Source organism: Eumetopias jubatus, unplaced genomic scaffold (assembly GCF_037043125.1).
Source record: "Eumetopias jubatus isolate StellerSeaLion01/CBP00866 unplaced genomic scaffold, mEumJub1_p1.0 scaffold_9, whole genome shotgun sequence".
Taxonomy (NCBI): Eukaryota; Metazoa; Chordata; class Mammalia; order Carnivora; family Otariidae; genus Eumetopias; species Eumetopias jubatus.
In genome coordinates, this window is record NW_028274815.1 from 59,030,594 (window position 1) to 59,042,592 (window position 11,999).

The 11,999-nt window shown below is 36.0% G+C and overlaps 1 protein-coding gene across 12 annotated transcripts in view; it reads right to left on the reverse strand.

Annotated features, from left to right (window-relative positions):
• Nucleotides 1-11,999, reverse strand: part of EHBP1 (EH domain binding protein 1) — a 709,442-nt gene that overhangs the window by 57,085 nt on the left and 640,358 nt on the right. For all 12 annotated transcript variants that reach the window (XM_088026509.1, XM_088026513.1, XM_088026508.1 and 9 more), the window contains one exon: nt 2,509-2,656. In XM_088026509.1, coding sequence (XP_087882635.1) covers nt 2,509-2,656 — 148 coding nt within the window. The remainder of the gene's footprint in view (nt 1-2,508; nt 2,657-11,999) is intronic.

The window sequence follows — 11,999 nt, forward strand, 5'->3', positions numbered from 1 at the left end:
TCCCAACCTCAACAGCTTCAGCTTAGACCTTGAGGCCAGAGAAGACCTAGTCTGATCCATATACCTTTACTGAGGTCAGGGAAAAGGGTTCCTCCATTTGTTGTAGGTCAACCTTAGCTCTGATTAAGAGCCTACCATCTGATATGTGGCTGCTTTCAATATCGAAAATATAGTGTGTCCCATTGATGAAATGGACCCTGGTCACATTGATCTTCTTGGGGAACAGAGTCTAGACTCTTCAGGTTTTCATAGGTTATTTACTGAACCCCATCCCATCTTCATTTCACCTGGCTTTCCCTGTTCTAGTCTATACTTCTTTGCCAGCTTGCAAATCCAATCCTCATTTGTTTTTATTTACTTTGTTGACTACTGAATGATGCCAAAATCAGGTCTTCACATTCCCTAGTTACCAAGTAGGGAAGATATCCATTCTTTGGGTTGTCACATTGATGAAGTCCCTCTACCTAGTCTAGTCCTGGCTTAGTCTCAACTGGGGTTGGACTATAGTGGTAAGACCAATTATACAGATGACCCTTCCTACCTATGACTCTTCATAGATGAAGAAAAGCTTGGCTTTGATTACTGGAAAGCAAATATCTGATTGATGGAGGTACAAGGTTTATCCATAAAAATAAAGTAGATAAAAAATATATAAAAATAGATATAAGAAAGAAAAGATGAAGATCAGTGTGCTTGAGTCTTTCAAAGAGTAGGTCAAGTGCCACCTTAGACTAGGAGGAGAAAGAAAAAAATGAGAAGGCATAAAGCAGGAGGCAGTTGGAAGAGCTCATGAAAAGAAGAACAGATCAGGAGGGAGCACATGGACCAGTTGGCAGTGAAAGACCAGTCAGCACCAGGGCTGGAGAAGCCTTAAGAGTGCGCTCCACTCATGGTCTGTGATAAAGCCTTTGTTGTCATCCAGTGACATCTGCCTGAACTCTGAGACTTCATTTTAACATTAACCAAACTATCTAAAAACAGCAATACTAAATAATAATTAATTAAAACTTTTCATTTTTAGCCTTCCCAGAGTTTACAGCTTATTTAAAATAGCATTATTATCTGCTCACCACTGAAAAAAATAATAAAAGAGACACTGGATGCCTCTCTATCCTATTATTACCATGAGTTTATGAGTTTCTCCTATGAGTTTATGATGCCACAGGAAGGGAGCATTAGTTGCTTTAGAACCTTTATATGGAGGGTCAAGAATATGAGTTTTTTTCTATATTTTGAGATATAAGGAGGCAAAGATTTTTATGACTTACTTAGAATACCTGGAATTTTTATGATGCCAAAGAAACATCTTGTTATTAATAGTAAATGAAAGCAAATTATCATAGCATTATATAAATGTAGCTATGAATAGTTACTGATGTTACTATAAAACTAGTAGAGAGTGTAGAAATTGCAATAAAAATTCTGAATGATAAGAGTTGAAAAGTAAGATGAAGGATTAAGAAGATAGACATTCTGAGAAGACCAGAGGGACAGATACACAGCTGTTTAGGAAAGCAGCTTTCAAATTTATGGGATGGAAACTTATATGCTATAGGCATTAACTGGAATTCTCTACAACAGTAAATTTTTAATATAAGGAATCAATTAGAAATAACAGCAGTCAGTTTCAGTTTCCTTTGAAGAAACTTATCATCGACCTAGAAATAGCTTACCTCTGTTTCAGTTCTCTAAGGTCTTAATTCGAGTCCACACTTGCCTACTCTTCAGAGTGATCTTAGCATTCTAAGATTAACTCAGGACAAGTACCTGGCATGTTTTGGTAGATAAATAGGTTATACACCTTTGAAATTAAAAAAACCAAAAAACAAAACAAAACAAAATAACCCACAGGACTCTTGAGTATACTCCTCTTAAACAAAAATGTAAAAAGTTCCAAGTTAAAGATGCCCAAATTGAGCATTAAGAGGCAAAATCAAAATTCTCCTTAATTGTATCTATAGTCCTGTCCTAACATCAAGCTGAGAATAATTTCTGCAGATACTGAAGAAGACCTTAGAATAAGGAGACTAAGAAGAAATGGATATGGGGCTTACCCCAAATCCTTACACATCAGGCTATGAGGCCAGAACACTGTTAAAGCTACTTTCTAAAGATCCAGTTCCAAGCAAAAATCTTTCACGCCAAAGCTCACCACTAACAAGTCTTGTGACCTAAATGATGAGGACCTGATTACATTTTACTCACTCCTTCTATAATTAATGAGGCATCATGGGGAGTCATAAACCAAAGTCTGTATGAGTTTTTTCCTAAATCATATTCTAAGAAAGTACTTCTAAGAAAGTAAAAATTAAGCCAAAAAGTTGATTTGGAAAACAGCAAGAGTTATCTTCTGATTTACCAAGCTTCCTATAGGATTTTTGCAACATATCAATAGGTTAGAAACTATGTATTTGATGCAACATTTTGAAGTAAGAATAAAATGTCCCAAAGGTCCACTGCAGATTTCTGGGTTGTCTGTAGAATATGATACAAGATTCTTTAACTCACCTCCAGATGCCTTTGACCTTTCTTTCAACTTTTCTGCAGCCATTTCACCATAGCTGGGAAGTTCTGACATCTTCACTCCAGATCGAGCTTCTGCTATTAGCTGACGAGCTCTCTCTCTCAGCTGCCGACGTCGCTCTTCATCTTGCTGCTAAGATATATTGAACAGTTGCCAACTCAGTAATTGACAGAAATGCAATTTCATTTTCAATCTGATCATCATGATAGTAACTGGTTTACAGCATGGTGCTTGGCCCACATTATAAATAAGATGCTCTATATCAGTTGGATGTCACACCATTTTTAAAAGACATCCTAGAATCAGATTTTTAAAAAATATTTACAAATTATTGTATTAAAATGTCTGCTAAAATTTCAAACTAGCCTTTAAAGAATGCTTGGCAATATATATTCTGAGAAAATAGCAGGGACTATTATTAATAAAATAATCAGGCTTACAGAAAAAAGTCATACTAAAAAACAATTTCAATTAATACCTTATTTTTTTTAAATAGAATTTAACTTGCTATTTTCTAATAAAGGTATAGTTACTGGCTAACAGACATCTTTGATAGCATTAAATGCTGCTACATCATATTGATTATATATAAGAAACAGTATTTTGAGGGGGTTGGAGTGGAATGGAGATAGTATGTTATACAAGTTATAGTTGTTGGTAGTTTTTAAAAAATCAGAATTGGGTAACTGATATACTATCCCCATTCCTACTCCCTCTCTCCTTGAATGCACATTAAGAAGAAAAAACAAGGGGTGCCTGGGTGGCTCAGTAGGTTAAGCATCTGCCTTTGGCTCAGGTCATGATCTCAGGGTCCTGGGATCAAGCCCCACATTGGATTCCCTGCTCAGCAGGGAGTCTCCTTCTCCCTCTCCCTCTGCCCCTCCCCCCATTCATGTGTGCACTCTCTCAAATAAATAAATAAAATCTTAAAAAAAAGAAGAAATAAAATCTAACATGGTTTTTTAAATTTAAAATAACTAAAAACTACAGAGAACTACATAACTAAAATTTCTGCTTACTAAAAAAGGATTAGAATGAATTGTAATAATCAATGTGAAAGTGCTTTGTAAACTGGAAAATACATAAAATAAGGCATCATTATAGCAAAACAAAACTTGAAATAATGTGGCCCCAAGATACCTTTGCAGTGTTATCCTCCCTTAACCTCTCCCAACCTCCATAAAAGTTCACATCTATTTTATTCAGAATTGCTTTTATAGTATAGTTTCATGCCCAGAGATTTGAATATGTCATTTTCTTTTCTTGGAATGTTCTCTCATTTTATTTAACTTCTAACTCATTCTTCAAGATTCAATTTAAATCCACTAAATTTCCCCTGACTATTCTTCCCTCTTCCCCACTAGTGGAATAAAGTTCTTCATCTGTGTTACTAGAGTAGTGTGTGTGTGTTATTACTTTTAAAAATAATACTTGTCAAATTACCTTATACTCTGTACAAATGCCTCCTTATCAACAGAACTAAGCTACTTAAAGGAAGTAGCTACATCTAATTTAGCTTTGTATCTCTGGTCCTTAAGGTATACCTTGTACTTGGTACTTGCGATAGAAATTTCAAGCATGAAAACTTGTAACTTATACTCTCAAATGTTTATAATACAGAGGAAAGATAAAATGGCCACAATAAGGAAGTCTGATCAAACTCGACCAAGAGTTCAGAAGAAAGAATATTTCTGGGACGCGTGGGTGGCTCAGTCAGTTAAGCATCTGCCTTTGGCTCAGGTCATGATCCCAGGGTCTGGGATTGAGCCCCACATCAGTCTCCCTTGTCAGCGGGGAGCCTGCTTCTCCCTCTCCCTCTGCCTGCCACTCCCCCCTGCTTGTGCTCTCTGTCAAATAAATAAATAAAATCTTAAAAAAAAAAAAAAACATTTCTGTCTGAGGAACAAGCAGAAGGTATCATGGCATCATGGTTTTTGAGCTGAGGCTGCAGAATGAGCAGGATTCAGAATGCATAGAGATGGTAGTCAGGAGTTAGGTGGGTCACTCTAAGAGAAACTACGAGGTGGGAACAATACACAGACACAGAGGCAAGAGAGTACAATGGAGAAAAAGTAGTCTAGTTTTCCTGAGCATAAGGCAAAAATAGTAAGAGAAAGACAAGGCAAGAAAAATAAAGCCGGGCAGATAAGACTGTAGAAGCCCTGTCCAAAAGGGTGATTGACTGTAAAGAAAGCAAGGGCCAATTAAAGGTTTGGTTGTGTGTGTGTGTGTTTGTGTGTGTGTCTAGGAGAATGACCAACCAAAGGTGTTATTTGAGAAAAATGAGTATGACAACAGTGTATAAGATAGGATGGCATAGAGAAACTGGAAAGAGACTAGGTAGGAGGCTCTCATAATAGTCCAAGGAAGCTGTAATGAGATCCAGAAGTAGGATGGTGGCAACTGGAATGAAAGAGACAGTGTAAGAATATATTAGAGGTAGAACTGGTACCTATACCAATTGGTACAATATACCAATTTACTAGTTGGGCAACTAGTAAAACTATGGCACTAAAAATAAAGATAAACTAAGAGGAGGGAGAGGAAGTTAGGAGTAAGACAGATTGGGTCTGAGAGGCTGGCTGGACATCCAAGAGAAGATGTTAGGAGGTAGCTGGGAAGTGAAATTCATGTTAGGAAGTGAAGTCAAACTATGACTACAGAGCTGAAACTACAGGAATATATGCAAGTACCTGAAGAGATACAGAGAAAAAGGGTAGCTACTAACTAAAACATGGAAAACATCTGTATTAGATGAGAGGAAGAAAAGGAGATAGAGAAAGAGGAGAAGAACTAGAATGCTGGTGTATCCTGAGAATCAAAGTAGAAGAGACTTTCATGAAAAACAGCTGCAGTAAATGTGAGAGGTTAGTGAGTCTGAACATTTTAAAGGGCAATCAGGGGGCGCCTGGGTGGCTCAGTTGGTTAAGCATCTGCCTTCAGCTCAGGTCATGATCCCAGGGTCCTGGGATGTAGCCCCACGTTGAGCTCCCTGCTTTGCAGGGAGTCTGCTTCTCCCTCTCCCCACCACTCGTCATTGCTCTCTCTTGTTCACTCTCTCTCAAATAAATAAAATCTTAAAAAAAAAAAGGGCAATCAAACTTGGTAGGCAATACTATTAGGGACAGCAGGGGTAGATGCCAGACTGGTGGAGCTCAAACCTAGGCAGTTCTTTCACACATTTTGAGATGACTAGAAATGAGACCTTTCAATATTAATGGGAGTAGATTAATAGGGATATCAAATGGACCCAGAGAAATATTTGAAGCTCCTAGTGGACAAATTGAAACAATTTCAGTATCAAAAAGAACAATGACTACAGTGAACTGAATCAATGAAATCACACAACGAATCAATGAAAAGTCATTAATTCACTGTGATATTCAAAAAGTTGTTAGATGGGGCGCCTGGCTGGCTCAGTCAGTAGAGCATGAAACTCTCAGTCTTGGGGCTGTGAGTTTGAGCCCGTTGGGTATAGAAAAAAAAATGTTAAAAAAAAAAACAGAATGAGGAAAAGAATAAAGGGAAAATTTTTTTTAAAGTTCTTAGGAGGATATATAAATTCATTTGAGGCAGCTTTTAAAACAACTCCTCTGAAAATTTATAATTAGAGGAAAATAATCAAACAATTATCTTGTCCTTCTAGTAAGAACTGAGTTTTAGGGTAACTAAATAGTCCCAGTCAATGAGAGAAAGCTCTACATTATACAATAATACCAGCTATAATAATTTTTAAGAGGTAAAATTACAGAAACATAACCTTGTCATTCATAAAAGAATGACTCTGACATGGATTATCAACAGTTGTTAAAGCTCTTTGATAAATGTCTGATGGAAAACTAGATATTCATATTACGCTGTGGCAGACTGTATTTTCCAAAGATGGCCATGACAGTATTTCTCATTACACATGTTCTCTGCAATGTGACCTTGCCACTCCCTCATCAAGTGGTAGAGTTTAGTTCCTCTCCCCTTGAATCTCGGCCAGCTTTAGGCACTTGTATTATAATCAGTAGAATATGTAAGTGTGTTGGGTGATTTCAAAGGCCAGGTAGGAAAGGCCATACCCCTTTTGCCCAGTTCTCTTGAAATTTTTGCATTTTTTACTCTCTGGGAACCCAGCTGTCATGCCAGCCAAATTAAGCCTTGAGTCTTCTTGGCCAACATACCAGACATGTGAATGAAGAAGCCTTCAAAAGACTTCAGCCTTTAGCCATTTTGTGTCAACCCCCAATTCTTCAAGTCTCCCTAGCAGAGGCTCCAGACAATGTACAACAGAGACAAAGCACTATGCCCTGTCTAAAGTCCTGACCCACAGACTCTGTGAGCATAAAAACAATTTTTTTTCACCGCTAAGTTTTTTTATGCAGCAATGATAATTAGAACATATGCTTAAGTAACACCACAGAGATTATTTCCTAGTTGCAAGGAGAAAACCTACTTGTAAATGGAGAGAACTAAATGCCAGAACTAAATCGAGGATTAGGGACCATAATCTAATGGTCAGTCTTGGCATCACGAATATCGGGTCAACCATATGTTATATTTTTTTATGTGAAGGACATGAACTGCACACCACCAATAATATTCTAGCCCAAATGTTTAAAGTGAATCCACTAAATAACTTCCAGTTTATCATATACACAGGGGATAGAGAAACATGATAAACGACATAGCAAGGAAGCAACCAAATAAATCCAGAAAGGTATGATATTCAGGATAACTGACCTGGTCATTTTAACAAGAAAGTTATGAAAACAAACACACAAGAAAAACCAACTAACCAATTACCATGACCACCAACAAAAGAAACCTAACCAGATGCAATGTATAGTCCTGGGTTAGACTGTGGTTTGGACAAACAAGTTGTATGGGACATTGCTGAATCAATCACAGAAATCTGAATATAACCATAGTATTAAATGAGAGGAAATACAAGTTGACTGAAAAAAAACCCAGTTTATACAATAATAACTTAATTTTGTCATTTTGGCAAAATAAATACACATAAATATATGTATAGAAAAAGACTTGTAAGGGTATTCACAAAGTTGTTATGATGGAGGAGATATCTAGGTGTGGAAATGTGATATTTTTGTTTTCTTACTTTGGCTTGTCTTCATTTTTTATTTTTCTATAATATACATGTACTAATTCTATTAAAAAATGTTATTTTTAAAAAAGAATCTGGGGAGAAGGAAGAAAAAGATGAGATCGTAGGCTTCCTGGGGTGGGTGGAATTTGTGGAAGAAGCAAAAGAAGAGAGATCTAACAAGAGGGAAATTTTCTTAATATTTAGAGATACAAGCTTACTTGTAATTAGAGGAGTAGTATGCATCAGGCAGGGTGAGACTGAAGATGGGAGAATAATATGCATAAATCTGCAGTTCTACTATTTCTGAACTTGGAAAATATACTAGGAATAAAAGGAGATACATACTCAATAATGGTGATTCTGGTAATGGTTGCTGATATTTCTTAGCTTTTATGTGCTAAGTGCTTTATATGCATGATCTCATTTAATTTTCACACTCCTATTTTTACCAATGAGAATATTTAGGTTTAGAGTTTCAAGTTCACAACAACTAGAACTGATGTCAAAACTGGGAGTCCAGCTCAGGTCTGACTACAGAGCCCTTGCTCTTAACCAGTAAAATATTTGATCCCAAAAAGTATCAAATTACACGACCAACTGAGGAAAATTGAGCTTTTACCAAACTTTCATCTTTCAAACTTAAGAAAAGTTAAGAGCACTAATAAAAACATTATTTGATATGCCTCAGGCAACTAGGTTTAAGTGAATTTCACTGTGTGAATAATAACTTCTTTCAGAGCTGGAATTTGGTTGATTCAGACTAAGATGAAGTGGTCTTGGGTCATCTTAACTGAGTTAAAATGAAATAAGTGATTCTACTTTTCCAAATATGAAATGGGAACCTAATTTTTTTCTCACAAGCTACCACCTCCTCTTGGTCTCCCTCCTCCCCCAATAATATTCCCATCTGCAAATGTTTCTGAGAGCTTACCAAGAGTGCAATTTAACGCAATCATTAATAAAACCAACTCTAAATACTAATTAGGGACACTTTATCAATTTCCTTGTAAATTGTTTGTTTGTACCTATTTACCCGTCATTGTTCTCCATACAATAGAAAAAAATGCAAATGAACAAATCAGAATGCAGCCCTAATGGGACTTTCTGTTTATAACCATTAGCCCAGAGGTGTGCTGTAATTCAATTCTCAAGTAGCAAGATTTAGCCTCATTAACAGACTGCAAGGGCAGGTTACAACTCATAAAACCCTACAGTAAACAAAGTTTATGGACACAGCACAAAATCTTGAGCCTGATTGACAGAATTCTAGTTCCCTATCAGATTGCCTTGATTTACTTTTCTACTAATGTCCTAACACCACAGAGACAATTTTGCTTGGGCCTAGAGCTCTCCAGTGGGATGGCATATCTGCGTTGTTTGTTTTCTTACCCATTAACTTCCCTTAAGACAAAGAACCAACTGAGAAAATAGAAGCTAATTGTTAAGGTCAAAAGGAAAAGCTTGCAATTAGAGCAATCAATTATGCAATAATTTTTAATTTAATTGATAGTATTAATTTCCAGATTCATTGTAAATAAAACTATTTCATTTTAATTTTTATATAGAAGCTCCATTAAAAGTTGATTTTTGCAGTAATATTTACAGAATAGCAACAAAATCTATGGATCTTTTACTTGGAAGAGACATACTGTTTATGTCAAAGGAACAAAATGACCAGAGAGTACAGACAAAGATTGTTTTTGTACACCTTTCTGCACAAACTGCTCAAATATGTAGATAATAAGTATTTCTGACAATAATGGCTTGCTTAAACATACCCAAGTGGAAACGTGTTGTTATCTGTTTTGACCATTTCTGCATTCAAAAGAGACCAAAAAAAAAAAAAAATTACTTAGCTGTAAATAAATCACCAGTTTACTGTGTCTGCTGGAAAAAAGAAAAAGAAATCTTTTCACTGGGATGCAGGGGTAAAGTAACTTAGAAGATGGCTGTCACTAAAAAGAAAAGTGCACTTGAAAAATCCAGTACAGTAGGAAATTTATGGATCTTTCATTTACCTGCCTAGTCTAAATAAACTTAAGTAAACTGAAGTAGTTATAGGCTTCCTATTTCTATGCATTGGTCGGATGACACTGACCTTTTGCCATACAGTATTATTTGGAATTAGACTGTTATGTTGGATAATCTAGCTTTTGTACGATGGACGCCCTCTTTGGGAGGGTTTGATGCAAGCTGTATTTTTGGAAGGCCACCCTCCCCACAACCATCTTTTTACAAAACAGGTTGTAACAAATGTTTTGGTAAATACTAGCTCTGTGCCTGTGCACAGTGTTTTCACACATGCTGTCTTGTTTAGTACTCACAATTCTGTAAGGTAAACTGTCTCTCTGATTTGACAGAAATCGAATCTCACCTAAATACATTGCCCAAGGTCATACATCTTGTAAATGACATAGTAAAAATGAAAATCATTGTCTCATTTCAAAGCACTGGTCCTATCTATCACATAACTGGTGTTCAGAGAATGTTTCTGAGGCCCTACTGTTACTGTGATTTAAAGAAAAAAAAAAACCTGTTTTTTTTTTTTTACTTACTCTTGGGCTTTACAAATCAGGTTAAACTGTGTGCTACTGAATATACAGAGGTGAGGAGAAACTTGTTTATATTTATTTAAAACTTAGTTTCCCAATCTTAAATTATAAACCTTCACAAATGTGCTGAATGTAGTACATTTAAGCTTTACTTTTCTCTTTACTAATGTCTTCAGGATCAGGCAAAAGTCCTGTTATGGTACAAAGAGCTTGTATTTCAATACAACAAATTTAAGTATTTTCAAATATAGAAAATGGATCAGAACTAACCACTTTGGACGTAACTGAAAAAATATTTAGTCCTTTCACAGCATGTCTTTAAGTTACTATTTTCCTTATCATTCTGAAATGGTCTACAATCAGCCATAGATAGATGCACTAGTAAAACTTGAACAATTTAAGGACAAACTCTTCAAGAATAAGTAATGTAATTCCTTGTTTCCTTTCCATAAAAATGTATTGGTATGCAATTTTTATATTTCACAGTTCACCGACATCTAGGCAAGCTTTCTTCCACTGCTTCAATGGTGCTACTTTTAATTTTATCCTCCTTAGTCGTAGTAATTAAAGTGATCAGCAGTGGCATCCCAGCGGCTTTGACACAGCTACAACCCCCCAGCAGACTTTTGCTTTTAAGGGGAAGGGGAAGAAAAAGACTAGAGTTTCATTTCACAGAGAACAAGAAAATCAAGCTTCTCCAATCCTCAACTTCATTCAGTTGTTCTTTCAGCAGCCTTTGGATCTTAAGAATCAAGTAAAAATGGCTGCCATGGGGGGTCCTTTTTATACTTGCTGCAAATGTCACCAACTGACATTACTTTAGCCAAAAAATGATGCCATGGATTTGTGAAGGTGAATTAGAACATGAGAAACTGTCAGTGTAGCTGCTGAGATCATTACCTACCCATAGGTGTCTTTCATAACGTTAGATATTTTTATTCAGTCAGTTGAAAAATACAGATTGAAAAGTCTAAGAAACATGTCTACACATATTTTCATGAAATAAGCTTTAACAGAACTAAAAATACATTATTTCAAATAATATAGTTTGCATCTTTACTCTTTGTAAATTTGTGTTTATAGCAAAACAAGCACCCTATTTCTACCAACAAACCCATAATTCCATGTCCTTTACCACCCTTAATAACACAATATTCTGTGCTTAACTGTGTTACTTTCAGTGTTTCATACAGTCTTAGTAATTGGATTTTTATTAATTGGGCTAAATACATTTTAACTTATCCAAATTTTCTTTTAAAAAGGGCTTTACTTAATACTACTAGTATTTCACAAGATTCTGCTCTCATAATGGCCCATGAAATTCCTCAATTTTATAGTAAACTAAGAGAAAGAACGTGACTGCCACCCTTTCATCCTTAGACAGGAAGCAAGGCTCTGTTATTAGGCATTCAGAAGGGGGAAAAAAAAATACTGTGCTTGTCCAGAGGCGAGGATTACCAAAGTGCACCTATTCACTTGCTACTGAAGACAGAATGAAAATAAAAAATAAAATTACAAGATCTTTAAAGGTTTGGGTAGACTATATATTTTACTGCCAGCTTGATCAGCTCTTGACTGAATAAATAGGATTTAGGGTGAAACATTACAACTGTTTAGCAGACCTTTTCAACCCAACTCAAACTTTTCTTAGGCTGGTTTGTAATATAAGCAGACATGCTTATAAATGGCCACACCTGCTCATTTCTCTGGGGATGGCCTGATCTCTGTTTCTCTAACAAAGAAAGAAAGAAAAAAAAAATCAGCCTTTCTTGTTGCAAAACAGAGTGGAAAGTCAAAATCTTTCTCAAGTTTGTCCCATCTGGCCAGA